General features: G+C 44.6%; 1 protein-coding gene and 1 pseudogene across 1 annotated transcript in view; both read left to right on the top strand.

Moving 5' to 3' along the window:
* Nucleotides 1–25,289, top strand: part of LOC136313600 (uncharacterized) — a 53,829-nt gene that overhangs the window by 25,062 nt on the left and 3,478 nt on the right. Inside the window, 5 exon segments of the mRNA XM_066244121.1 lie at nt 1,053–1,291; nt 1,420–1,472; nt 7,378–7,549; nt 7,896–7,954; nt 23,016–23,113. Coding sequence (XP_066100218.1) covers nt 1,053–1,291; nt 1,420–1,472; nt 7,378–7,549; nt 7,896–7,954; nt 23,016–23,113 — 621 coding nt within the window.
* Nucleotides 16,359–17,365, top strand: LOC136312621 (OTU domain-containing protein 6A-like; annotated as a pseudogene).

The raw sequence follows: 25,289 nt of genomic DNA on the forward strand, positions 1-25,289 counted from the left end.
TCTCTCAATCGCTAAAATTAAAAGAGCCCACAGAAACACAGAAAATGAGCATCATATACATATAGGTATGGTTTTGTTTATCTGACTAAAGTTGGTTAACACTGTACTTAAGCTTCATGAAGAAAACGGTAATACAACCTGCCCGGTGGTGGGGCAGTGAACAGAGCGTCCACCTGAATTCTCAGGTTAGAAGCTCCGAGGTCCTCAGCATAAACACGAAATTATCAACATGATCCCAAGGATCCTAGCTTGAGCCCAAATGTTGCTAGATTCAGCCCAAAAATCGCTGACTTGGGCCCAATGTCACCGGCTTCATCAAGGAGTCACTGGCTCTGATTGAGCTCCCAGTCAGGCAACTTTGAGAAGCAATCAGTGCAAAACTAACGTGAGGCAACTACAAACTGATGCTTCTCATCTCTGCCTTCTTACATGTCTAACTCTCTCTCTCTCTCTTTCAAAAAATAAAATAAAGGAATAAAAAGTAAAACACAGTAATACATTGGACAGAACACTAGGCCTGGGAGTCTAAGTCCCGTTAGCATCCCAGGTGCAGGCCCAGATCCCCTGACAAAGAATCGCCCATCTCAGGCCCAAACCCCTCCTCTTGTCACCCAGCAGGCAGGATTTAGCCCCTGCAGTCTAGTCCTGTGGCTCACCTGGCCAGGGCACAGGGCAGAACCAACCCCAATCAGCATACACTCACATCAGAGAACAAAGGTCCTGACTAACCTTTACAGTCACGTGTGAACCTGGGGAGGCAGAAAGAGGTGTTGTGGTGTGCAGGGTGCTGGGGACACACAAGTCTTCAGCCAGGACAGGAGACCCAGAAATATCAGGTCCCAGGGGAGCGCCCATTCCGGAGAGGCCGCCTCTGCAGATGCGAGGATCCCCTCGAAGCAGTCAAAACCTCCCTCTCACCGACGGTCCTGTCCTCCGCCCGGGGCGAGTCCCCCGGCCCTGCTCACCTCAGGCGGGGCGATCCGGAACTGACCGCGGGCCGCGCTCACAGTCCTACCCCTTCGGACTCACGGATCTGCACCGCGACTCCCCAGGCTCCTGGACGCGGCAGCTCCTGCCACGCTTCGCTCCCGGGGCCGCCACCTCTGCGCCTCCCAAGACTGCGCTCCCGCGGAGCAGCTCTGGGCCTACAGGACAACCTCAGAGAACTCGCCCGCCCGGGCTCAGTGCCCTGGGCGCCTCGTGCTTGCGGGCCTCCCCTATGCAGATAGGCTGAGGGAGGACCCCGCAGCCGCCGCCCCTCTCCCCTTGGGCCTGGCCCCCGGAACATGGGGTAGCTGCTGGAAATCCGCCTGTCCATGCACACCCTTGCCCGCACAGCCAAGGCAACGCTTCAAAACAGCATCCAGCCCATCACACCCTGACCTCTTCCCTCAACTGACAACTGACACATAAGTGTAGGGACCACGGACAGCGCCGATTTGGGCACCCACACCAAGCATATCACCCTGGCAGTGAGCGTGCAAACACACACCCGCACCTTGAGGTGCACATGCGCTGGAGGACACGAGAGTCCACCTGCACGCCCGTTCAAGGGTAGATGGACACTTACAAGGTTTGATGTCCCACAGCTCTACACGCCAACACGTTAGGGGACGTCTGAAGACCCTCCACCTCATCTAGCCTTTGAGAGGAGCTGATCAGAGAGGTCTCCCCGCCCGGACCACGGACACCGGTTGGTTTACCATAGATCTTCACTCCTGATAGAGATCAAGGAAAGCTGTCCCTGTGTGATTGTGTCCTGGAATCCTGTCCTTTCCTGACTTTGAGACCTTTCCTTTTAGTTTAGTTTAGTTTGTGACAGAGATAGAGAGAGAGAAAGGGATAGGGACACAGGAAGGGAGAGAGATGAGAAGCATCAATTCTTCCTTATGGCTCCTTAGTTTTTCATTGATTGCTTTCTCATATGTGCCATAACGGGGGGGGGGGACATCATATCAAAGGACCCCTTGCTCAAGCAAGCAACCTTCGACTCAAGCTGGAGAGCCTTGCTCAAATCAGATGAGCCCGCCCTCAAGGTTGCAACCTCGGGATTTCAAACCTAGGTCCTCTGTGTGTGTCCCAGTCCGACGCTGTGACACCGCCTGGTCAGGGTGGGATCTTTCCTTTTAAAACCGAGATTCCCCCACAACCATGCGAAGGGAAAGGACGGTTATACCGTGTCCACTTACTGGGAGAAGCTTCACTGAAACAGTACGAATCAGGAAAAGCCCAGCGGTGACATAAAATCCTATTACCACTGTGCAGATGGTGTCTCCAAGGAAGGAAAAGATCAGAGTCACAGAAAAGTTTGCTAGATTAAAAAAAAAAAAAAAGTTTGCTAGATTACATAACAGATGCATAAAAAGTATAAAAAAATTAGAAACTACAGAGTGAAAGGAGAAAACTGATACCTGGCATCTCACATCCTGAGGAAGGCTGTGTTTATATTGGACAAAATGGTCACTTTTCAAAAATGAGAGCCCAAGGACAATGATTAGCAACTCTGCTTCGTGAAATAATACAACCATTTGGGCCAATTATTTCTTAAAAGCTGGGATGGGGTGTTTTATAGGGGGGATTAAAAATAAAATCTCCTGCCAAACCAGAAAATCATATCTACACATGTAGAAATCAAGAGAACAGTTAGATCATTGTTGAAGAACCGTGAAACCAGACTGTGTGGCTCAGGGCAGGTGAAACACTAAGGAAATTGCAAAGAAGGAAACGAACCTCATCTTTCCATCTAGCTCAGCAGGAGTAATCATTACAGACAGGCTTCCATGGTAAACGGTAACTGTCTCCTGTGAAAGGACAGCACCATTCGCTGCACGTTCTTTCACAGTCTACTGTAAATTCACCTGCTGGTCTGGGTGGCCATTATTGCCTTTCTCCCAAAGAAAATGAAAACCTCTTATATCTCCATGACATACAGGCAGTTATAGCCCAGAGCTAGGTGCCTAGTGCCTAGGCTAAAGTCCCTGGTGACAGAGACAGGGACATTATCTGCCTTGAGCTTGACGCTCAGCATTAAACTCATCCTGCACAAAACCTGTGCTTCTCCAGAGCTACTCTTGGAAGTGGCTGCTTCCCCAGGAACGGTCTTCTCCAGCTCCTGCTGCTGCTGAGCATGGCCTGTGCCTGAATTCTCACTGATGCAAGGCTGGAATGTGAGTGACAGTGACCCCATCTCGGGCCTGAGCCAGGAAACCTGCAGGTTGCATTTCCAGATGATCTTTTCCATTTCCAGCAGGTAAACGATGGGAGCTGCGCCCAGCACCGTAGAAGGAAGCCTTGCGGTGAAGATGAGCAAAGCGCCATCAGCCTGGGTCCCGACCTCCAGTTCTCACCTCCACCATGTGCACTGACCGGTGCTCAGCGAAATCCTGGGGTTCCCTCTGCACCCTACTCCTCTCTGGTTTTCTGCCTGCAAACGCTAGCTGCCATGCACCCTCAATGCCAACGCTGTCCCTTCAGCTCAGATACATGCTGAGCTCCCCCGGATCCTCCTCTCGGTTCTGAGGCCGGGACTCTGTCTGGGCAGTGAGCTGGACCCTCTCAGGGCTCACTCTCTCTCCCAATGGCTAAAAATTGTATCTTAATGTCTGTTGTGCATTTTAAAAGCATGTTTGAGCTGGAACGGAAATCTGGACCCCATGATAATTTCTTGGCCAGAAGCAACAGGTGTTCACCTCTTATTGTGGCTTCATTAAGGTATTTAGAATATAAAACTTTCTCTTTTTCAATAAGTAGAAAATGCTAATATTTCCCCCAATTTGTCTTCTACTTTTCTAACATAATTTCCTAACTTTAATTATATGCCATGTGCACATTTATTTTTGTGTGTGTTCAAATTCTTCTGCTTTCTCTTCCTACTTTTCATCCCTTTTGACATTGACCTTGAAGAAGCCTTTCCTGCCCTTACTTGTCTCATTAGTTTCCTGTGTTTTCCCTGCTTGTGTCTTCTCTCTAATGCATCAATTCTATTGGCATAACTGGCACCTGTCTTCAAAATTTGTAAATCTGTCTCCTCAAACTCAAACTAGCTTTCTAAGGGTTGACCTTATAACAGGGTGGGACACCTGTCATCATGTGGCAGTGCCTTCCCCACTGGAGGGGTTCCTAGGACAGCCTGGCCTTGGAAGCTGTGGAGGAACCCCGGGCGGTGCGCCTGGTCCCGGGACCTCAGCCAACTCGGAAATCCCTGACTGCAAACAACGGAGACACCGAGTCCCTGCACCTCACGGGAACACATTCTTTATATTTACAGCTTTATCAAGGAATAATTAACATAAAAACATAATATTTACTTTACAAAATATTTTTATTTATTAAATTAATTTTAACAGGGTGACATTGATCAATAAGTGTACATAGATTTCAGACAAACATCACTCTATCATTTGAATAGACAATTATGTTGTGTATCCATAACGTAAAGCCAAATCACCTTCTGTCACCTTATATTTGTTCCTTTTTACACCATTCCCCAAACCCAACCCCCGAGATCACCGCCCCCCTGGTAACCACTGCACTCTTGTCTATGTCCATGAGTCTCAACTTTGTATCGCACCTATGTGTGAAATCATACAGTTTTCAGGTTTTTCTGATTTACTTATTTCACTCAGTATAATGTTCTCAAGATCCATCCATGTTGTTGTAAATGACCCGATGTAGTCATCTCTCATGGCTGAGTAGTATTCCATTGTACAGATACACCACCTCTTCCTTATCCAATCCTCTATCAAGAGGCACTTTGGCTGTTTCCTTGTGTTGGCCACTGTGAATAATGCTGAAATGAACATAGGGGTGCAGGTGTCTTTACGTACCAATGTTTTCAAGTTTTGGGGTAGATACCCAGAAGAGGGATTGTTGAGTTATAAGGTATTTCTATTCTTAATTCTTTCAGGAACCACCATACATTCTCCCATAAGGGCTGTACTAATTTACATTCCCACCAGCAGTGCCCTCACACACTGCTGGTGGGAATGTAAATTATTTTATAAAATTTTTTTAGAGAGATACAGATACACAAGAAGAAAGAGATGAGAAGCATCAACGCATAGTTGCATCAACTTAGTTGTTAATGGACTGCTTCTCCTATGTGCCAGTGCAGAGCTACTGGCATCACACAGAGAGGAGCTGTCTGCTGAGGACCTCATTCGCTGGAGGAGCAGCTGATTGAAGAGGAAGAGACAGAAACCCCAGCACCCAAGAGATTTACTAGCAAGGGTTTGCCAAAAGGTTTTCCTATGTGGAGGACGGGTTGGCAAAATTTCAGGCTGAGGACCCAGCGATGACAGATTCAGAATGGAGCTGTTTGGATGCCTTGCAATGCTATAGGCAGATTTTGGGAGAGAAGACGTCATCAACCTTCCAGACTAGCCTGGAACAATGTTTTAAGAGGTAGAGAGGCCTGCAACAGATCCTGCACCCTCTACACCAGCTGAGTCTTGGGACAAAATGCCTGTTGTACATGTAGAATCATCTCCAGTGTGCCCTGCATGTTCCTTAGGCAATCCTGATTCACCTGACCCAGTATCTCCAGCACCTTCTGCAGGTTCCCTGTCTCTCCAGCCTCCTCCTCCCAATAAGTCACTCTCTCTCACCTCACAATGCCCCTTCCTGTGTGCAAGCCAATCACAGGGTTAAAGGTAAGGAATTTTTTTACACTCACTTTTGGAATTTTTCCTGTTACTACAGTACAGTGTACAACAGTACAATATATTTATGTCATTTTTTTTATCTGTGGCTTGGTTCTGTTTTTATGCACTAGATTATGATTTTATAACTGTGTTAGGATAGGTAACTGACTTAGGCTAGAAAGGGTTTCGACTTACACAAAAATTCAGGTTACATCCCTGTCATAGGAACTGAACTGTGTTATAATCCGAGGACCGCCCTGGACTGTTTTCTGGATAAACTGATCTGACTTTACTCATTCTTGGTACAGCCCAATTGGAAACATGTGATCAAAATTAAAAAATAAAAGTTTGGGTACATTCTGAATTCCTCATCAAAGTTCACACAAAGGATTAAAAACGAGACTCAGAGCCAAGAGGTAGAAATAACCCAAATGTCCATCAGCTGATCCTTGGGTAACAAAATGTGCCCTATAAAATGGATATTATGCAGCTTTAAAAATGAAAGTAATTCTGACACATGCTACAACATGGAGGAAGCTTAAGGACATCGTGCTGATGAGTGAGCCAGAAATAAATGGACAAATACAATATCATTTCACTGATATGAGGGCCCTAGAGTAGTCCAACTCATAGGGACAGAAAATACAATGGTGGCTTCCAGGGGCTGGAGGAGAGGGTAGAGAGTTAGTAGTTAATGAGTCCAGAGACTCAGTTTGGGAAGATAAAATGTTCCAGAGATGGACGGTGGTGACTGTAGCACAACAATGTGAATGTGCTCAATGCCACTGAATTTACCCTTAAGTGTGGTGTACATGGTAAAGTTTTTATGTTATTTTGCCACAAAAAGTGAAGATCAAAGGAAAAATGGAAGGAAGAAATGAAAGAAGGAATGAATGAAGGAAGGAAGGGATGAATGCAGGAAAGAAGGAGGTGTGTCAACAGCATCTTACTGGAGGTTTTCTCCATTCTAAGCTACTGATCAGTTGGAAGAAGGGTGTGCTCACATAAAATCCAGAAGAGTTTAGACTCTAGGTTTACCAAAAGTAAAGAGTTTGGGAGAAATAATGGCCAGTTGTGAACCAAGTTTCCAGTCTGAGGACCAGAGCCCCGAGCCTAGATCCTCAGGGTACCTCCTGGAGGTGAGAGTGCTTGAAGTCTTGCCAGGACCGCCAGGTGAGGAAACTGTGGACAGAGGGGATTGGAGAGGGCTGACCAGTGAGGAGGAAGGGAGACCTGTGAGAGTGTGTGTGAAAGAAAGGAGAGATTCAGAAAACCAGAAGAATACAGGAGCTGGGGACAAGGATATCACCTTGAAAGAAAAGCCTGGGAAGCAAGGAAGGAGGGTTAGGAGATGAGACCCCAGCATGAGAGATGGGAAGGGAGGAGACAGTGGAGAGTTTCTTTGATTCCCCCCAATGGGAGAAATGATCTCTAACAGGGGAGAGTTGGAGGACAGAGACATAGAACAGTGACAGGATGAATGGGAGGGGGCAGGTGGACTCCACCGAAGGGGAGAGATGCAGAGACGGCTGGGGAGAAGGCCAGTTGTCTGTGACACTGGAGAGGATGGACGGGTTTGCTCACTGGGGGTGGGGAGAGAAATAGGTGGGATGGAGTGGGGATGGGTTTAATTGACCAGTAGCTGAATTCTAAGGCAAAAGCTTTATATTGTAGCCTGGTTTCTTTCCTCAGCCCACCGTGATGATTCCAGCCCCCAGCCTCAGTCAGCTGACAGGAAGAGAAGAGGAAGAGGGAGGGGTCAACAGAGGAGGAGAGAGAGGAGTCTGCCCCTGGGGCTCAGGATGTCTGGGTCATGGACACGCTGTGTGGGATCAAGATGAAGCTGAAGAGGCACAGGCAGTCTTCAGTGCTACCCGAGCACCATAAGGTCTTCACCAGGTTGCTCGGTAGGAGGGGACCCCAGAGAGCACCCTCCAATCTATCCTTTAAAAATGTATTCATGTAACTACTCTTTTCCAATAGAAAAGGATTGCTCTGCTGTGGCATCGGCAGGGGCACATTCATGCACGATGAGGGAGCACGTCACTCAGTCAACGCAGACTGGGTAAATGGGGGTGGTGGTCACCACTACTCCCTGGCTCAGGGCACAATCTCCTTTGTCCCCTTCATATTGGCCTCCCCATCGGTCACAATCCCGAAACTTCCCCAAGCGGCACATGGTTCCCTCTTTGCCTGCAACGCTCCCATGGCAACCCTGTTCTGGTCAAGCTAACAGAAGCCCTCTTTTCATAGAGGATCCTGTCATTAAAAAATCCCTGGCCTGGGACAAAAATCTGATGATCTCTGACAAGGTAGGGTGTATCCCTGCTCTACCATCTGTCCTCAGGCACAGAGAGCCTTCCACGCCCAGGGTTCTCTTTCCGATGTGATGCCTTGTCACCACTTCCCCTCAGGGACCAAGGGGATTCTTACAGTGTGGATGGGGGTAGGGAGTGAGGTGATAGGTGTGTGTGTGGGAGCTTGCCACTAGGATGGCTCCTCTGGGATCAGAGCCCAAGGCTTGTCCCCATGGTTGTTAGCACATCAAGTCTCCTCACAGTGCCTGGGGACTCCCCTTTGCTCCAGGTTATCAAAGACCCTCCTGACGCCAGAGGTCCTAACACCTGCCCTGAACACTCAGCACTTGCCATCCTGGGAGCATCAGCCTCTTGTTAGATCCAGGGAGTGCTGATATGTTGGGGCTGCCAAGAGTGTAACTATTGAAGGAACAGGGAGTGCTGATAGGGCCCCTGTGACGCTGAGAACAAAGAGTTCAGATGAGTAATAGACCCTTATCAGAAGTTTCTGTTTGAAATTCTCCACTGAGCAATACTCTCCCCCGTAACTGCGCACGACCTCCCTAGCCAATAGCTAACAGCCACATCAGCTTCTGTATAATGCTTGCTCAACCTAGATAGCCAACGTATAAAAAGGAGCCATTTTAGAAGCTCGGGGCTGCAGTGTTCCCCTGTGTGGGTTGCCTGCAGTCCCTGCGCAGGTTTGCGGGGCTGCAGTGCTCCCTTGCGTGGGTTGCCTGCAGTCCCTGCGCAGGTTTGCGGGGCTGCAGTGCTCCCTTGCGTGGGTTGCCTGCAGTCCCTGAGCAGGTTTGCGGGGCTGCAGTGTTCCCCTGTGTGGGTTGCCTGCAGTCCCTGCGCAGGTTTGCAGGGCTGCAGTGCTCCCTTGCGTGGGTTGCCTGCAGTCCCTGTGCAGGTCTGCAATAAAACTTATAAAATTCACTTTGGGTCTGCTGTGGCCTATCTCGTGGGATGTAACAAATGGAGGCCCCAGCGAGATAGACCGTGTAAGACCCTCCTCATGGAGTGGGCTGCAGCAGACGTTGGCAGCTGGCCAGCCTCCTTCAGTTGCCGTTTGGAAACTGAATTTGGCTGATTCGAAACATTTAGAGTCTCGAGACTGTTTGGTAAGGAAGCTTCCTTTTTGAATATTTGGAACAGGCGGGACGCCACCTGATTTCTCCCCACCCAGTCGGGGAACGCAGGATGCTGCCTTCTCCCTTTGGTTTTGGTTTAGAAGTTTTGTTTGTTTTGTGTGCATATTTGGTTTGTTTGTCTGCTTCGCCCATTGCTTCCTCACAGGATTCCTTCGAGAGTCAAGGGCCATGGGTCAGGGGCAATCTGCTGCCCTAACGCCTCTTCAGTGACTCCTGTTGATTCCGCCACGTTGCGGACTCTTTGTGAACTAGAATGGCCAACTTAAGATCAGACTGGCCAAACCAAGGATTGCTAGACCCATAGAAAACATAGAGAGTTCAGCGTACTATCACCAGCACCCACCTGCAGGCAGGTGGCACGGTCAGTATGCAGCCAGTATAGCAGCAGAGGTAGAGAAAGAAAAGGCAGCCAGGCTGCAGCTGCCTGCAGGAGAAGCGGCAGGCTCCCCTCACAGTTTCAGGCACTTGCACCTCCCCCTTGGGCACCGGCTCAAGGGCTGCGCCACTGCTTAGTCAGGCAAAAGATAACAGTGCAGTAAGCTAGAGGCTATCATCACCTTGCTACAGCCCTCTGCCCTCCTCTGCTTTGGCTCCGGGGAATCCCCGCCTCCTATCTGGAGCCAAACCCCACGAGAAGATTTAGGGAATACGGCCCCTTCTAAACCCACTGCTTTAGCCATTATAGAATTGTATAGTCTGTCAAATACAAAGACTTCCTTTTTGTACCAAGGATCTGTTGTTGTAAAAAACATTTTCTATGTTAGAAATGTATATGTTATTTCAACAGTCTTTTGTTAATTCTCCTTTTTATTTGCTATTTCATAGCCTGTGATGTTAAAATTTTAGTTTAAATATTAGGGGATATATAATAATTCAGTAATTGTTAATTCTTCAATGTTAGGTCACAAAACCCAGAGTAACAAATATTACTATTGATTGGCTTAATAGAAGAATTCTTAACATAATAGGTAGAAAGGAGAACTCTAGAGACATAATCCTGAACCTCCACCTGATTTCAGACCCTCCACAGTCTCCAACCACCTACCATCACAGATCAAATCTTTTCTTTCCTCGGTCCAATAGGCTTCTTTAAATACAGGATTCCCAATTTTGTTCTCTTAGTCAAGCCCCTCAGTGAGATCTTCTGAGCATGGCTTTTAAGGTCTATAATGACCAAGGAAGTAACAGAAAAGGCAAATAAGGCCCAAAAGAAGTCAGGAAATACCAACTTTTGGCTCCAGCGCCCTAAGGGGCTTGCTTCATAGCATTTCATCAAGGCCCTGCTCCAGAGTGGAAAGAAAGGTCATTGAACTGAAGCCTGCCAGGCTTCCCAGCCCTACCGGTTGACACGTCTGTGCTGTGGAAAGAGGGACACAAGAAGGTAAGCTGCCCCCTTGCTCCATGGAGGGAGGGTTCAGTCTCTTCTAGCCCTGCTCCAGCTATCTGTGACCTGACCTTGCCCAGCATGCTGGGAATTGCCACTGTAGGCCCAAGGACATCGTTCACGAGCCTAAGGTATTTCTTCCAAGTAGCAGATAAGCTAATCTCATTTCTTGTAAACACAAGGGCCATCTACTATGCCTTGCTTGAATATTTAAGTTTTATTTATCCCTCAAAGATCTCTACTGTGGGTATTGACAGTCTGATTTTATTGCTTTATTTAATGTTTAGTATCTCCTTTATTTCTCTTATCTCAATGCCCCATGCCTATTATAGGCTGGGACCTGCTACTAATTCCAGCTAGAAGCAGTGGTCACTAGGACTTAAACTCTAACTGCAAAGTGTAGAAATGTAACACCCTTTCCCTAAGTACTTACAGGTTTTATAGGTTACTCAGCAAACTGTTCAAAGACTGTCCAAGAGGCACTTCTAGCAGTACACCACCCAAGGACTGACTCCCATGTAGATGGGTCCACACACCATGATCGTGACTACTCCCACTACTGCCAAGGTAGAAGGCATACCCGCCTGGGTCCACCGCAGCCAGCTGAAGCTTGCAGTCCCAGCAGAGACACCTTGTTGACAGCGAAGACTGACCTCGCCAACCCTTGTAAGCTGACCCTGAGAAGGACAGCATGCCCTGCTTCAGCCACAAACCAGAACTTAACTGGTCCACGCATGGCTAATGCCTAGAGAAGAAAAAAACTAAGGACCTCCTTCTAATTAGACTTTGGGAGGGAGGGAAACTAAAGTAAAGGAAAGCCAAGTAAGTCATCTTAAGGTTTGATGCATGTACTGCTATGAGTCATACAGAAAAGGGGTGTAGGTCCTTTAGCTGACTAACTTAGTCCTCACTGAAGGTTAAAGATTTTTAAATCAAGAGTTCTGACTAGAAAGGAATTGTATGGTTTTGATAATAGAAGGTATAAGGTATAGAAGTACTTTTGAAAGAGAAAGGAAAAGCAAGTTGTTATGAAGGCCAGTTATTTCTGGATAAGAAAGTGCATAAAAGTTGAAGGTTTATGTAAGTTGCAGAAGGTTTATGTAAGTTGCAGAAGGTTTGTGCAAGTTGTAAGAAGTTAGTACAGAGAAGAAAAATAGACAAGGCAGGACACGTTCCTTGTGTATCAGCCCTGCAGATATTGCAGGAAAGTAGTTTATTATCTTAAAACAGTGTATGGGGATGACGTCAGAGTAATGGCGCGGTAGGAAGCAATACCGATAAATCTCACCCAAAACTCAACAAGATCTTCAACCAGAAACAGAAAAACCTATCCTTGGAGCCTCCAGATGTTTCGCAATACACCCGAAGGTATGGTTGAGCGAAAAATTGGCTAAATATATAACCAAACCCCGAAGGAAATAGGGAGTAAGAAATGCTCCGCCTTCCTCACTAACCTAAACAGGGCTGCTTTCACTGAGAACTGAGAATATAGAAACTAAGGCGGGCAAAGGGGGTGAATAGATCCAGTCTGCGGCACAAACGGCCGAACCAGGCTGTGGCACGGAGATCCAAGCTGAGGAAAAACTGTGCCTGTGGCAACCTGGGCAATACAAGCTAACACTCGCGCCAAACCCAGACAAAGAAAGACAAGTGGGGCAGCCATTTTCCCCGATCTCCTGGTCGGTGCGCGCAGATAGTGGGTGAAAGATTCCTCCGAGTGCCTCAGCAGTGGGCGCTCGTCTTACAGATTGGCAGAGTCAGAGGCCTTTGTGTGGGCCGAAAGCGGAATCTCCGGGCCGCCCCAGCGCCCTGAAAAAGTCGCACACGTGGAGGGAGTGAGAGCCAATTCCAACTCTGGAACTTTTCCATGCGGGCGGGGGTTTCACTCAGAGGGTGAGGCGGCCGGCCTGATATCCTGGTCTGCGCACACGGAGAGTGGGCAAGAGATTCCTCTGAGCACCTCAGGAGTGGGAGCCTGTGTTATCCCACAGAGGGGCAGAGTCAGGGGCCTTTGTGTGGGCCAAAAGCGGAATCTCCGGGAGGCCCCAGTGCCCTGAAAAAGCCGCACACGGGGAGGGAGCGAGAGCCAATTCCAACGCTGGAACTTTTCCGTGTGGGCGGGGGTTTCACTCAGAGGGTGAGGCAGCCGGCCTGATATCCTGGTCTGTGCACGCAGATAGTGAGCGAGAGTTCCCTCCAAACACCCCGGGAGTGGGCGCCCGCCCATGTTACTGGACAGAGTGGCAGAGCCAGAGGTCTTTGAGTGGGCGGAAGCCCCGCCTGATTATGCTAGCAGCTCTGACTGACTGAGCCTTACACAGAGCCCTGTGCTGAGTGGGAATAGAGTGGGGAGTGGCCAGCTCTTTGAGCCTCTTACTATCCAGGCAGAGGCAGCAGCAACCCCATAGCTGGATTATCAGGCTACTAATTGAGGAAGGAAAGACTAGAAGAGAGGCTCCAGGAACACGGACTCTCTCACTATCGGAGCCTATAAATGCTAATGAGCCTCGACTGCCAACGAGACTGAAGCACAATACATGACATCGCCATACAGACTTATCAACTTCAAACCTCTACCTGAGCGTGCCAAAGGGGCAGAACCCAGGGTACAGAGTCACCGACCAGGAAGAGGGAGAGAAAAGAAAAAGCAAGAAGATAACCTCTCAAAATCAAGAATAATCCACAGACTTTATAACCTATCCCATTTCATTATATTTGTTCGTTTGTTTCTCTTATCTTCATTCTTGATTTTTTTTTTCCTACTCCAATTTGGTCGTTTAACTCTCTGCCGGTCTTACTCTCTCCTCTCCTTGAACTACACTACCCATAAGTGTTACATCTCCCATTATCTTTTCTTTCCTCTTCCATTCTCTCTATGAGGGTTGCACTCCAAAACCCTTAACTCTCTCTCTCTCCTCTTTTTTCTTTTTTCTTCTTTTAGTGGTTCCTTCTTTTTTTTCTCTCTTTCTTTTCTCCCTCTATATTATAATAGTTTCTTCCTTTCTCCTTTACGTCTCCTCTCATTCAAACCTCAATAACGAACAAATTATCTGGGACTCAAACTTATGTTTGTGGCATTTTGGGGGTTTTTTACTTCACCTTTTTAACTCACTAGCAGTGCTCTCCATTTTATCTAATTCTTGTTCCACTAAATACAAGTAATTTTTAATTTGTCCCCCCATTTTCCTGTTTCCCTCTTATTCCTCTCATCATAACACTTAGTCAACCAACACCTAAAAGCAAATCATTTTATTCTTGACCCAGATTTTTTCCTTATTTGCTTTTTGTGGGTCCATACCTCTTGTTTTTGTTTTTGTTTTTGTTTTTTTGCCCCTTTACTATTTCTCCCCAATTCAGGCCCTCCATTACAGGCATTGTTTGTTCTATTTAATACAATATAATTCACAGTTCACCACAAGAGTTTCTCAAGAAAGAGGGGAGAGGAGAGGAGAGAAAAAAAGGAGGGGAGGAATAATTTTCTTTTTTTTAATTTTTATTTTATTTTTCTTTATTTAATTATTTTTTTTAAAAAAAAACAATTCTTTTCAATTTTTGATTTTTATTTTTTAACTTTTTATTCTTTATTAAATCTCATTAATACTATCAACAAAACCACCCCCAGATGCCATTAAGGAAGAGAAAATAGAATATCATGGATACAAAAGAAAGGGAGGTAACACAGATAGATGAGGAAAAATCTATGGAGAAAAAATTTAATATATTGGAAACCTTGGAGTTAAACAACAGAGAATTTAAAATAGAAATCCTAAAAATACTCAGAGATATACAAGAAAACACATAAAGGCAATTTAGGGAGCTCAGAAAACAACTCAATGAACACAAAGAATATATTTCCAAGGAAATTGAAACTATAAAAACAAATCAAACAGAGATGAAAAACTCAATTCACGAGCTGAAAAACGAGGTCACAAACTTAGCTAATAGAACAGGCCAGATAGAAGGTAGGATTAGTGAAATAGAAGACAAGCAACTTGAGGCACAACAGAGAGAAAAAGAAAGAGACTCAAAAATTTTTAAAAATGAGATAGCCCTACAGGAATTATCTGACTCCATCAAAAAGAATAACATAAGAATAATAGGTATATCAGAGGGAGAAGAGAGAGAAAATGGAATGGAGAATATACTCAAACAAAAAATAGGTGAGAACTTCCCAAGCCTGTGGAAAGAACTAAAGCCTCAAATTCAAGAAGCAAACAGAACTCCGAGTTTTCTTAACCCCAACAAACCTACTCCAAGGCACATCATAATAAAATTGGCACAAACCAATGGCAAAGAAAAAATTCTTAAAGCCGCCAGGGAAAAGAAGAATACAACATATAAAGGAAGGCCCATTAGATTATCATCCGATTTCTCAACAGAAACTGTACAAGCTAGAAGAGAGTGGACCCCAATATTTAAAGTCCTGAAAGAAAGGAACTTTCAGCCACGAATACTATACTCATCAAAGCTATCCTTCAAATATGAAGGCAAAATAAAAGCATTCACAGATACAGAAAAGATGAGGGAATTTATCATCAGAAAACCCCCACTCCAGGAATTACTAAAGGGGGTTCTCCAATCAGATATAAAGAACAAAAAAAAAACAAAGCCCCAAGTAAAAGCTCCAAGAAGAACACAATAAAACCAAATTTAAACTGTGACAACAATAAAAAGAAAGGGAGGGAAAGGATGGAGATTAACAGTAGCAAAGGACAATGGAGTGCAAAAGTACTCACAAAATAGTGCACTACAATGAACAGGGTAGGAACCCTTTTCATTACTTAAAGGTAACCACCATTGAAAAAACCACCACAGAAGCACATGATTTAAAAAAGATAGCAACAGAGGAAAGATGTATGGAATACAAACAAATAAAAACAAAAGATAGAAAAATGAAAGAGAAGGATCAAACAAGACACAAAACTAACAGCAATCTATAAAATGGCAATAGGGAACTCACAAGTGTCAATAATTACACTAAATGTAAACGGATTAAACTCACCAATAAAAAGGCACAGAGTAGCAGAATTGATTAAAAAAGAAAATCCTACTGTATGCTGCCTACAAGAAACTCATCTAAGTAACAAGGATAAAAACAAATTCAAAGTGAAAGGCTGGAAAACAATACTCCAAGCAAATAACATCCAAAAAAAAGCAGGCGTAGCAATACTCATATCTGATAATGCTGACTACAAGACAGCAAAAGTACTCAGAGACAAAAATGGCCATTTCATAATGGCTAAGGGGACACTGAATCAAGAAGACATAACAATTCTTTATATGCACCAAACCAAGGAGCACCAAAATATATAAGACAGCTAGTTATTGACCTTAAAACAAAAACTGACAAAAATACAATCATATTTGGAGACCTCAATACACCGCTGATGGCTCTAGATCGGTCATCCAAACACAGAATCAACAAAGATATAGTGGCCTTAAACAAAACACTAGAGCACCTGGATATGATAGACATCTACAGGACATTTCATCCCAAAGTGACCGAGTATACATTTTTCTCCAGTGTACATGGATCATTCTCAAGAATTGCCCATATGTTGGGCCACAAAAACATCAGCAAATTCAGAAAAATCGAAGTTGACCAAGCATATTTTCTGATCATAAAGCTTTGAAACTAGAATTCAACTGCAAAAAAGAGGAAAAAAAATCCCACAAAAATGTGGAAACTAAACAACATACTTTTAAAAAATGAATGGGTCAAAGAAGAAATAAGTGCAGAGATCAAAAGATACATACAGAGGCGCGGTTGAGGATCTAACAGGCGGGCGGGTTGGACGGTTAGTCCGAACTGTAGCGGGTAACTGTGCCACCAGCGACTGCGGCACCAGCGAACCGTGGTTCTCGCCGGCCTTTAAACACCATGGAAGAGCTGCAGCGCGAGCATCAGCGGGTGGAACGCCGCCAGCAGCACAAGAAAAAAAGAGCTTGAGGACCGCATCCAGCTCATGAAGAGCTCGGTCCCCAAGGGCAACAAGAAGAAAAGAAAGCAGATGCTCCTTGACGTGGCCCGCCTGGAGGCCGAGATGGAGCAGAGGCACCAGCAGGAGCTGGAGAAGTTCGAGGAGGTTTTGCCTAAGAGTGCCTGGCAACGAGGCTTTGAGGCCATCATGAAAGGTCTGGCTAAGATGAACCTCGAGAACCAGCCTCCTCCTCACCTCTCAAAGGTACGGAAGAGGCGCGAAAGGGGAGGGAGGCGCTCGAAAGGGAGTGCCAGAAGGCCGCCGACGCCGAGACGCGGTACCTGGCCAGCTACCGCCACGAGGAGGAGGAGGAGAAGCTCGCGCCATCCTCGAGCCCAGAAACCTGTAGATGAGGAATGTACGGCCCGACAGCCACTGCCTGTACCGCGCCATCCAAGACCAGCTGCCATCCTCCGTGACCCTGGAGAGCCTGCGGAGACTCACGGCCAGGTACCTGCGGCAGCACGTCCAGGAGTTCCTGCCGTTCTTCAGCGACCCCGAAACCGGCGACGCCCACAGCCGCAACGACTTCCTGCGCTACTGCGACGACATCGTGCACAACGCGTCTCGGGGAGGCCAGATGGAGCTGAGGGCCCTGTCGCACGTCCTGCAGAGTCCCATCGAGGTGATCCAGACGGAGTCGCCCATCCTCGTCGTGGGGGAGGAGTACAGCAGCAAGCCGCTGACCCTGGTCTACGTCCACTACGCCTCCAGCTTCGGTGACCACTACAACTCGGTGAAGCCGCTGGAAGCCGGAGCCGTCGGGGGAGCCACTGCACGGTTCTTCTAGGCCAGGGGTCTCAAACTCAACTCAGCATGTGGGCCGCAGAGCAAGATCACAGCCCTTCGGCGGGCCGCACTAGGTCTACAAAAGGCAACTGTTACGCAACACTTTTCTCACTGCAGTTGAAAACAAAAAAAAATCAGTACAACAAGCACAATCGTACATGCAGTTTACTCAGTGTCACAAAACAACCAGAAACTGTAGTTCGCATCACAACTGCTGTTAACTAAGCTAATATCTAGCTAGGATGCTAGAGAAATGAAAAATACAAGAAGGCCCCTAGGCTTACTTAATTTTATCCAAAATATTTTGAACTTCATGGATTAGTCTGCGGGCCGCAAAATTGTTCGGCGGGCTGCATGCGGCCCGCAGGCCGCGAGTTTGAGACCCCTGTTCTAGGCCGTCGTTGTGCCGCCGCCGCCGGGTCTCCTCAGTAGGCTGTACATTTACCTTTGGCTTTCTCTGGGGTTCCTGTGTTTGTTTTATTCAAGATTTAACAACCCCCCCACCCTGCTTTCCTATCTAGCCATTCTTCCTCCTCTCTTTCCTTCATTGCTTTGTTCACGGGGTGGAGGTGAGGGAGTCAGTTTGAAAAGTTCCAACCACATCTTGTCTTTCAGGGTCTTCGTCTCCTTTGCCATTGAGATTTGGTTATTTTACAAATAATTTCAGGATGAAAACGGAAATTTGGTTTAATGTGGTAACTTGGAAAAATATCATTTTTCTTCGGAATCTTCAGGCTGTCCATGAATATGTTGGATTACTTAGAAAAACTCGGCGTTTATCTATTCCAAATGCTTTGTGAATGCTATTTGCCTATTTCTTTGGGGGAAAAAATGTATCATTGGCTGGTTTTGGTTTCTTTTGACTTAAGCTTGGCTGCTCAGGAGACAACAGTTTTTTTAGTATTTTGTTTTGTTTTCATAAAAACTTATGTGGTTAAATATAGATTTATACATAAATGCAAACTGATTAGCTACACTTTAAGATGTGACAGATCTCAATTTCTCTTATTAAACATAGGAAGGGTCCTTCTTTGCCTTTTGCCTAAGACCAGCTGTAAAGATAAGAGGTACTATGACTTTTTTCAGGTAGTTTCTTCATTTCGTTGTGTCTACAAGTGGTGGGAATCCAAGAGATAAACTGATAGGGAGCATAACTTGCTGTAAAGGGTAAGATCTGAACTAGTCCAACTTCCTTTATTTTCAGACATTGAGAGTATGACTTTATTCAAATAGTGTACCCACTTTGTATATCTACTATTGGTATGAAGTGTGAAAGATCTGAACTTAGTAATTTTATTAATTCTTAGAGATAGAAAAGTTTTAAAAGAATCTTAAGTGTATTCAAGTAGTTGATCCAATTTGTATATCTACAATTGCCATGAGGCAAAAATGTGAGTGAGATATACTTTTGTTAATATTTGGGATTTGTTGATATTTTGCCAAAGGAATAGTAAAAGCAAACACTGTAAAAGCTTTTAATCACATGTTTTTGTACATGCCAAATGTTCTAAAATAAGAGCTATGGAATTTGTTTTAAAAATAAAAGCAATTAAAAAAAGATAAATGAAAATGACAATACGACATATCAGAATCTATGGGATGCAGCAAAAGCAGTGATAAGAGGGAAGTTCTTATCACTTCAGGCATATATGAAAAAACAAGAGAGAGCCCAAGTGAACCACTAAACTTCACACCTTAAGGAACTAGAAAAAGAAGAACAAAGACAACCCAAAACCAGCCAAAGAAAGGAGATAATAAAAATCAGAGCAGAAATAAATGAAATAGAGAACAGAAAAACTAGAAAAAATTAATAGAACAAAGAGCTGGTTCTTTGAGAAGATCAACAAAATTGACAAACCCTTGGCAAGACTTACCAAGAAAAAAAGAGAAAGAACTCATATAAACAAAATCCAAAATGAAAGAGGAGAAATCACCATGGACACCGTAGATATACAAAGAATTATTGTAGAATACTATGAAAAACTTTATGCCACTAAATTCAACAACCTAGAAGAAATGGATAAATTCCTAGAACAATACAACCTTCCTAGACTGAGTCAAGAAGAAGCAGAAAGCCTAAACAGACCTATTAGTAAAGAAGAAATAGAAAAAACCATTAAAAACCTCCCCAAAAATAAAAGTCCAGGCCCAGACGGCTATACCAGCGAATTTTATCAAACATTCAAAGAAGACTTGGTTCCTATTCTACTCAAAGTCTTCCAAAAAATTGAAGAAGAAGCAATACTTCCAAACACATTTTATGAGGCCAACATAACCCTCATACCAAAACCAGGCAAGGATGGCACAAAAAAAGAAAACTACAGACCAATATCTCTAATGAATACAGATGCTAAAATACTAAACAAAATACTAGCAAATCAAATACAACAACATATTAAAAAAATAATACATCATGATCAAGTGGGATTCATCCCAGAATCTCAAGGATGGTTCAACATACGTAAAACGGTTAACATAATACACCATATCAACAAAACAAAGAACAAAAACTACATGATCTTATCAATAGACGCAGAAAAGGCTTTCGATAAAATACAACACAATTTTATGTTTAAGACTCTCAACAAAATGGGAATAGAAGGAAAATATCTCAACACGATAAAGGCCATATATGATAAACCATCAGCTAACATCATATTAAATGGCACAAAACTGAAGGCTTTCCCCTTAAATCAGGAACAAGACAGGGTTGTCCACTCTCTCCACTCTTATTTAATGTGGTACTAGAGGTTCTAGCCAGAGCAATCAGACAAGACAAAGAAATAAAAGGCATCCATATCGGAAAAGAAGAAGTAAAGGTATCACTTTTTGCAGATGATATGATCCTATACATCGAAAACCCCAAAGAATCCACAAAAAGACTACTAGAAACAATAAGCCAATACAGTAAGGTCGCAGGATACAAAATTAACATACAGAAGTCAATAGCCTTTCTATATGCCAACAATGAAACATTTGAGAACAAACTCAAAAGAATAATCCCCTTCACCATTGCAACAAAAAAAATAAAATACCTAGGAATAAACATAACAAAGAATGTAAAGGACTTATATAATGAAAACTATAAACCATTGTTAAGGGAAATCGAAAAAGATATAATGAGATGGAAGAATATTCCTTGTTCTAGGTTAGGAAGAATAAATATAATCAAGATGGCCATATTACCCAAAGTAATATACAAATTTAATGCAATTCCCATTAAAAGTCCAATGACATTTTTTAAAGAAATGGAGCAAAAAATCATCAGATTTATATGGAACTATAAAAACCCCAAATAGCCAAAGCAATCCTAAAGAAAAAGAATGAAGTTGGGGGCATTACAATACCTGACTTCAAACTATATTATAAGGCCACGACAATCAAAACAGCATGGTATTAGCAGAAAAATAGACACTCAGACCAATGGAACAGAATAGAAAACCCAGAAATAAAACCACATATATATAGTCAAATAATTTTTGATAAAGGGGCCAACAACACACAATGGAGAAAAGAAAGCCTCTTCCATAAATGGTGCTGGGAAAACTGGAAAGCCACATGCAAAAGAATGAAACTGGACTACAGTTTGTCCCCCTGTACTAAAATTAACTCAAAATGGATCAAAGATCTAAACATAAGACCTGAAACAATTAAGTACATAGAAGAAGACATAGGTACTCAACTCATGGACCTGGGTTTTAAACAGCATTTTATGAATTTGACTCCAATGGCAAGAGAAGTGAAGGCAAAAATTAATGAATGGGACTACATCAGACTAAGAAGTTTTTGCTCAGCAAGAGAAACTGATAACAAAATAAACAGAAAGCCAACTAAATGGGAAATGATATTTCCAAACAACAGCTCAGATAAGGGCCTAATATCCAAAATATACAAAGAACTCATAAAACTCAACAACAAACAAACAAACAATCCAATAAAAAAATGGGAAGAGGACATGAACAGACACTTCTCCCAGGAAGAAATACAAATGGCCAATAGATATATGAAAAGATGCTCATCTTCTTTAGTTATTAGAGAAGTGCAAATCAAAACTGCAATGAGATACCACCTCACACCTGTTAGATTAGCTATTATTAACAAGACGGGTAATAGCAAATGTTGGAGAGGCTGTGGAGAAAAAGGAACCCTCATACACTGTTGGTGGGAATGTAAAGTAGTACAACCATTATGGAAGCAAGTATGGTGGTTCCTCAAAAAACTGAAAATAGAACTACCTTATGACCCAGCAATCCCTCTACTGGGTATATACCCCCAAAACTCAGAAACAGTGATACGTAAAGACACATGCAGCCCCATGTTCATTGCAGCATTCTTCACAGTGGCCAGGACATGGAAACAACCAAAAAGCCCATCAATAGATGACTGGATAAAGATGTGGCACATATACACTAAGGAATACTACTCAGCCATAAGAAATGATGACATCAGATCATTTACAGCAAAATGGTAGGATCTTGATAACATTATACGAAGTGAAATAAGTAAATCAGAAAAAACCAGGAACTGCATTATTCCATACGTAGGTGGGACATAAAAGTGAGACTAAGTGACAATGATAAGAGTGTGTTGGTTATGGGGGGCAGGGGGGAGAGGAAGAGGAAAGGGGGAGGGGGAGGGGCACAAAGAAAACTATATAGATAGAAGGTGACAGAGGACAATCTGACTTTGGGTGATGGGTATGCAACATAATTGAATGACAAGATAACTTGGACATGTTATCTTTGAATATATGTATCCTGATTTATTGATGTCGCCCCATTAAAAAAATAAAATTAAAAACTTTCGAAAAAAAACCAGTTTATGCTTGTGTACTTTTGCAAAGATATTGTACAAATGTGCTGAAAACATTGTAACCTTGTAGGTTTCGCCTATAAATACCCCTCTCCCCCTGAGCTCATCGCTGACCATTGTGAGAGGCGTAGTAGGCTAATCACTGGCCAGTGTATAAGACCCAATTAGCTTATAGCTACAGCTAAAGTAGAAAATTCTCATGAGCCCCAGCCTTATACCATTCTCCCAACTGATGAAGAATCAAGGGTTTGATTTATGCCCAAAAGAGATGGGGGAATGTTAGATCCAGGGAGTGCTATGTTGGGGCTGCCAAGAGTGTAACTATTGAAGGAACAGGGAGTGCTGATAGGGCCCCTGAGACGCTGAGAACAAAGAGTTCAGATGAGTCAGAGACTCTTATCAGAAGTTTCTGTTTGAAATTCTCCACTGAGCAATACTCCCCCCCGTAACTGCGCACGACCTCCCTAGCCAATAGCTAACAGCCACATCAGCTTCTGTATAATGCTTGCTCAACCTAGATAGCCACCCTATAAAAAGGAGCCATTTTAGAAGCTCGGGGCTGCAGTGTTCCCCTGTGTGGGTTGCCTGCAGTCCCTGCGCAGGTTTGCGTGGCTGCAGTGTTCCCCTGCGTGGGTTACCTGCAGTCCCTGCGCAGGTTTGCGGGGCTGCAGTGTTCCCCTGCGTGGGTTACCTGCAGTCCCTGCGCAGGTTTGCGGGGCTGCAGTGTTCCCCTGCGTGGGTTACCTGCAGTCCCTGCGCAGGTTTGCGGGGCTGCAGTGCTCCCGTGCGTGGGTTGCCTGCAGTCCCTGCGCAGGTCTGCAATAAAACTTATAAAATTCACTTTGGGTCTGCTGTGGCCTATCTCGTGGGATGTAACACCTCTCCCTTATCCCACAGTGCTTCCTCTTTCAGGGTGTGAGCCCTCTTTTATGTATGTATTTCCCTCTTTCCCTCAGTATCTGCTGTCCATGGTGATAGCTTATTTTACCAACGCGGGGCTCCACTCCTGCCAGTACCAGCGAATTCATTTCTTCCTGGCCCTTGTGAGTATTATGCTTAATCCCATCAGTCAATATTCAAACCCTAGGAGTATGGAGGGAGGGGAGTGGGTCTCTGACTTTCATCTTTTTTTAACCTATTTCTACTGTTCAGTCTGTGTACAAAACCATTAGGATTGTAGTAAAAAATGGTAATGTTTTTTACGGTGTTCTTTGCAGAACCCAACAACCCAAATCTCAGGTAAAAGGCTGAACAAAGCAGCCCTAGACAGACAGCTCAGTTGGTTAGAACATTGTCTGGAACGGCAGAGGTTGCTGGTTCGATCCCCAGTCAGGGCACATACAGGAACAGATGTTCCTCTCCCTGTCTCCCTCTCTCTCTTTCTCTCCCCTTCTACCTTCCTCTCTCTAATATCAATAAACACTTTTTAAAAGCCTAAACAAAGCAAAAGAAAACATAGAAGCCTCTAAAGAAATGACACCACCCTGCCGCCAAGCAAGCAGGCTTCAGACTCACCATTTCCAGTTCCTCTCTCTCCGTTTCTCTCTCTCTCCCCATCTCTCAGCCCCCCCCCTTAACAATACCAAATGTAAGGGTCTTCCTCCTCAATTCAGACCTCCATTAAATAGCACATTTCTATGTATGGTAAAATTCCCCACGGGGAAGTGTCTTACTGTCTCTCTGAATATCCTTGCAAATTACAGGTTAAACCAGCCAGGGGTCCCCAAACTGCGGCCCCCTGAGGCCATTTATCCGGCCCCCACCGCACTTCCGGAAGGGGCACCTTTTTCATTGGTGGTCAGTGAGAGGAGCACATTGACCATCTCATTAGCCAAAAGCAGGCCCATAGTTCCCATTGAAATACTGGTCAGTTTATTGACTTAAATTTACTTGTTCTTTATTTTAAATATTGTATTTGTTCCCGTTTTGTTTTTTTACTTTAAAATAAGATATGTGCAGTGTGCATAGGGATTTGTTCATGGTGTTTTTTTTTATAGTCCGGCCCTCCAACGGTCTGAGGGACAGTGAACTGGCCCCCTGTGTAAAAAGTTTGGGGAACCCTAGGTTAAACAAATCAACCTGCCACTTTCCTCCTCCTCTAGCAATTTCACTGACTAATTTTGTTCTAAATCAAGGCAACAGTTTTCAGTTTGAATTCTACTCTTTCTGGGATCTCCATCAAACTTGCCTACCACCCCAATATTCCATTCTTTCTTTCAAGGCTCCTCCGAACACCTTTCCTTGTGTTTTTATAGGCTATTTTCTGTCTAGGTATTTTTACACATCAATATCTGAATAAAAGACCTTATCTTTTTTTCCCCCCCTTTGGTATTTTTCTGAAGTTGAAAACGTGAAGACAGTCAGACAGACTCCTGCATGTGCCCAACCGGGATCCACCCAGCTATCCCACCATGGGGCGATGCTCTGCCCATCTGGGGCGTTGCTCTGTCATGACAAGAGCCATTGTAGCATCTGAGGCAGAGGCCATAGAGCCACTCCCAGCACCCATGCCAACTCTGCTCCACTGGAGCCCTGGCTGCAGGAGGGGAAGAGAGAGTCAGAGAGGAAGGATAGGGGGTGGGGTGGAGAAGCAGATGGGTGCTTCTCCTTTGTGCCCTGGCCTGGAATCAAAACCGGGACTCCTGCATGCCAGGCCGACGCTCTACCACTGAGCCAAACGGCCAGGGCCAAAAGACCTATTTGTAAAATCAATTCAAACACCAAAATCTTTGGATACCATCTCAGTCCCACTAACCTGCATTCCAGTAGCACTCTAATTAAAATTCCATGATAATGTGCTATTTTGAATTTATAATTTCTAATGCCCTCCCCTCTCCTTTCCCAATCCCATTAGACTACACTCCTGTTGATGGAAGCTCTTGTCAATAGATCAATGCTTTCTTAAAATAGTACTATTCTTTTCATTTTGCAGATGCTTAAGTTATATTGAGTCTGAGATTGTCAGCTTTGTTCTTGCTCTGAGACAAAGCACTCATTCTATGAAAATTTATAAACTGCATCTCAGTGCCACGGAATGTGAGGGGAAGAAGAGAATTCAAGAAGCTTTCTTGAGTTAATGCACCACCACAGCAAGTCCTGTATGAGTCATTTGGTAGGAAAACGGTGAATACAGTAAGGACCGGTCAGGGCCGCCCACGGGAGCAGCATAGGTACTTGCACTATGGGGAGACTGGTGCGTGCGCACACAGCAGGTTAAAGGGAAGGGGCCA

Source organism: Saccopteryx bilineata, chromosome 9, assembly GCF_036850765.1.
Source record: "Saccopteryx bilineata isolate mSacBil1 chromosome 9, mSacBil1_pri_phased_curated, whole genome shotgun sequence".
NCBI classification, from domain to species: domain Eukaryota; kingdom Metazoa; phylum Chordata; class Mammalia; order Chiroptera; family Emballonuridae; genus Saccopteryx; species Saccopteryx bilineata.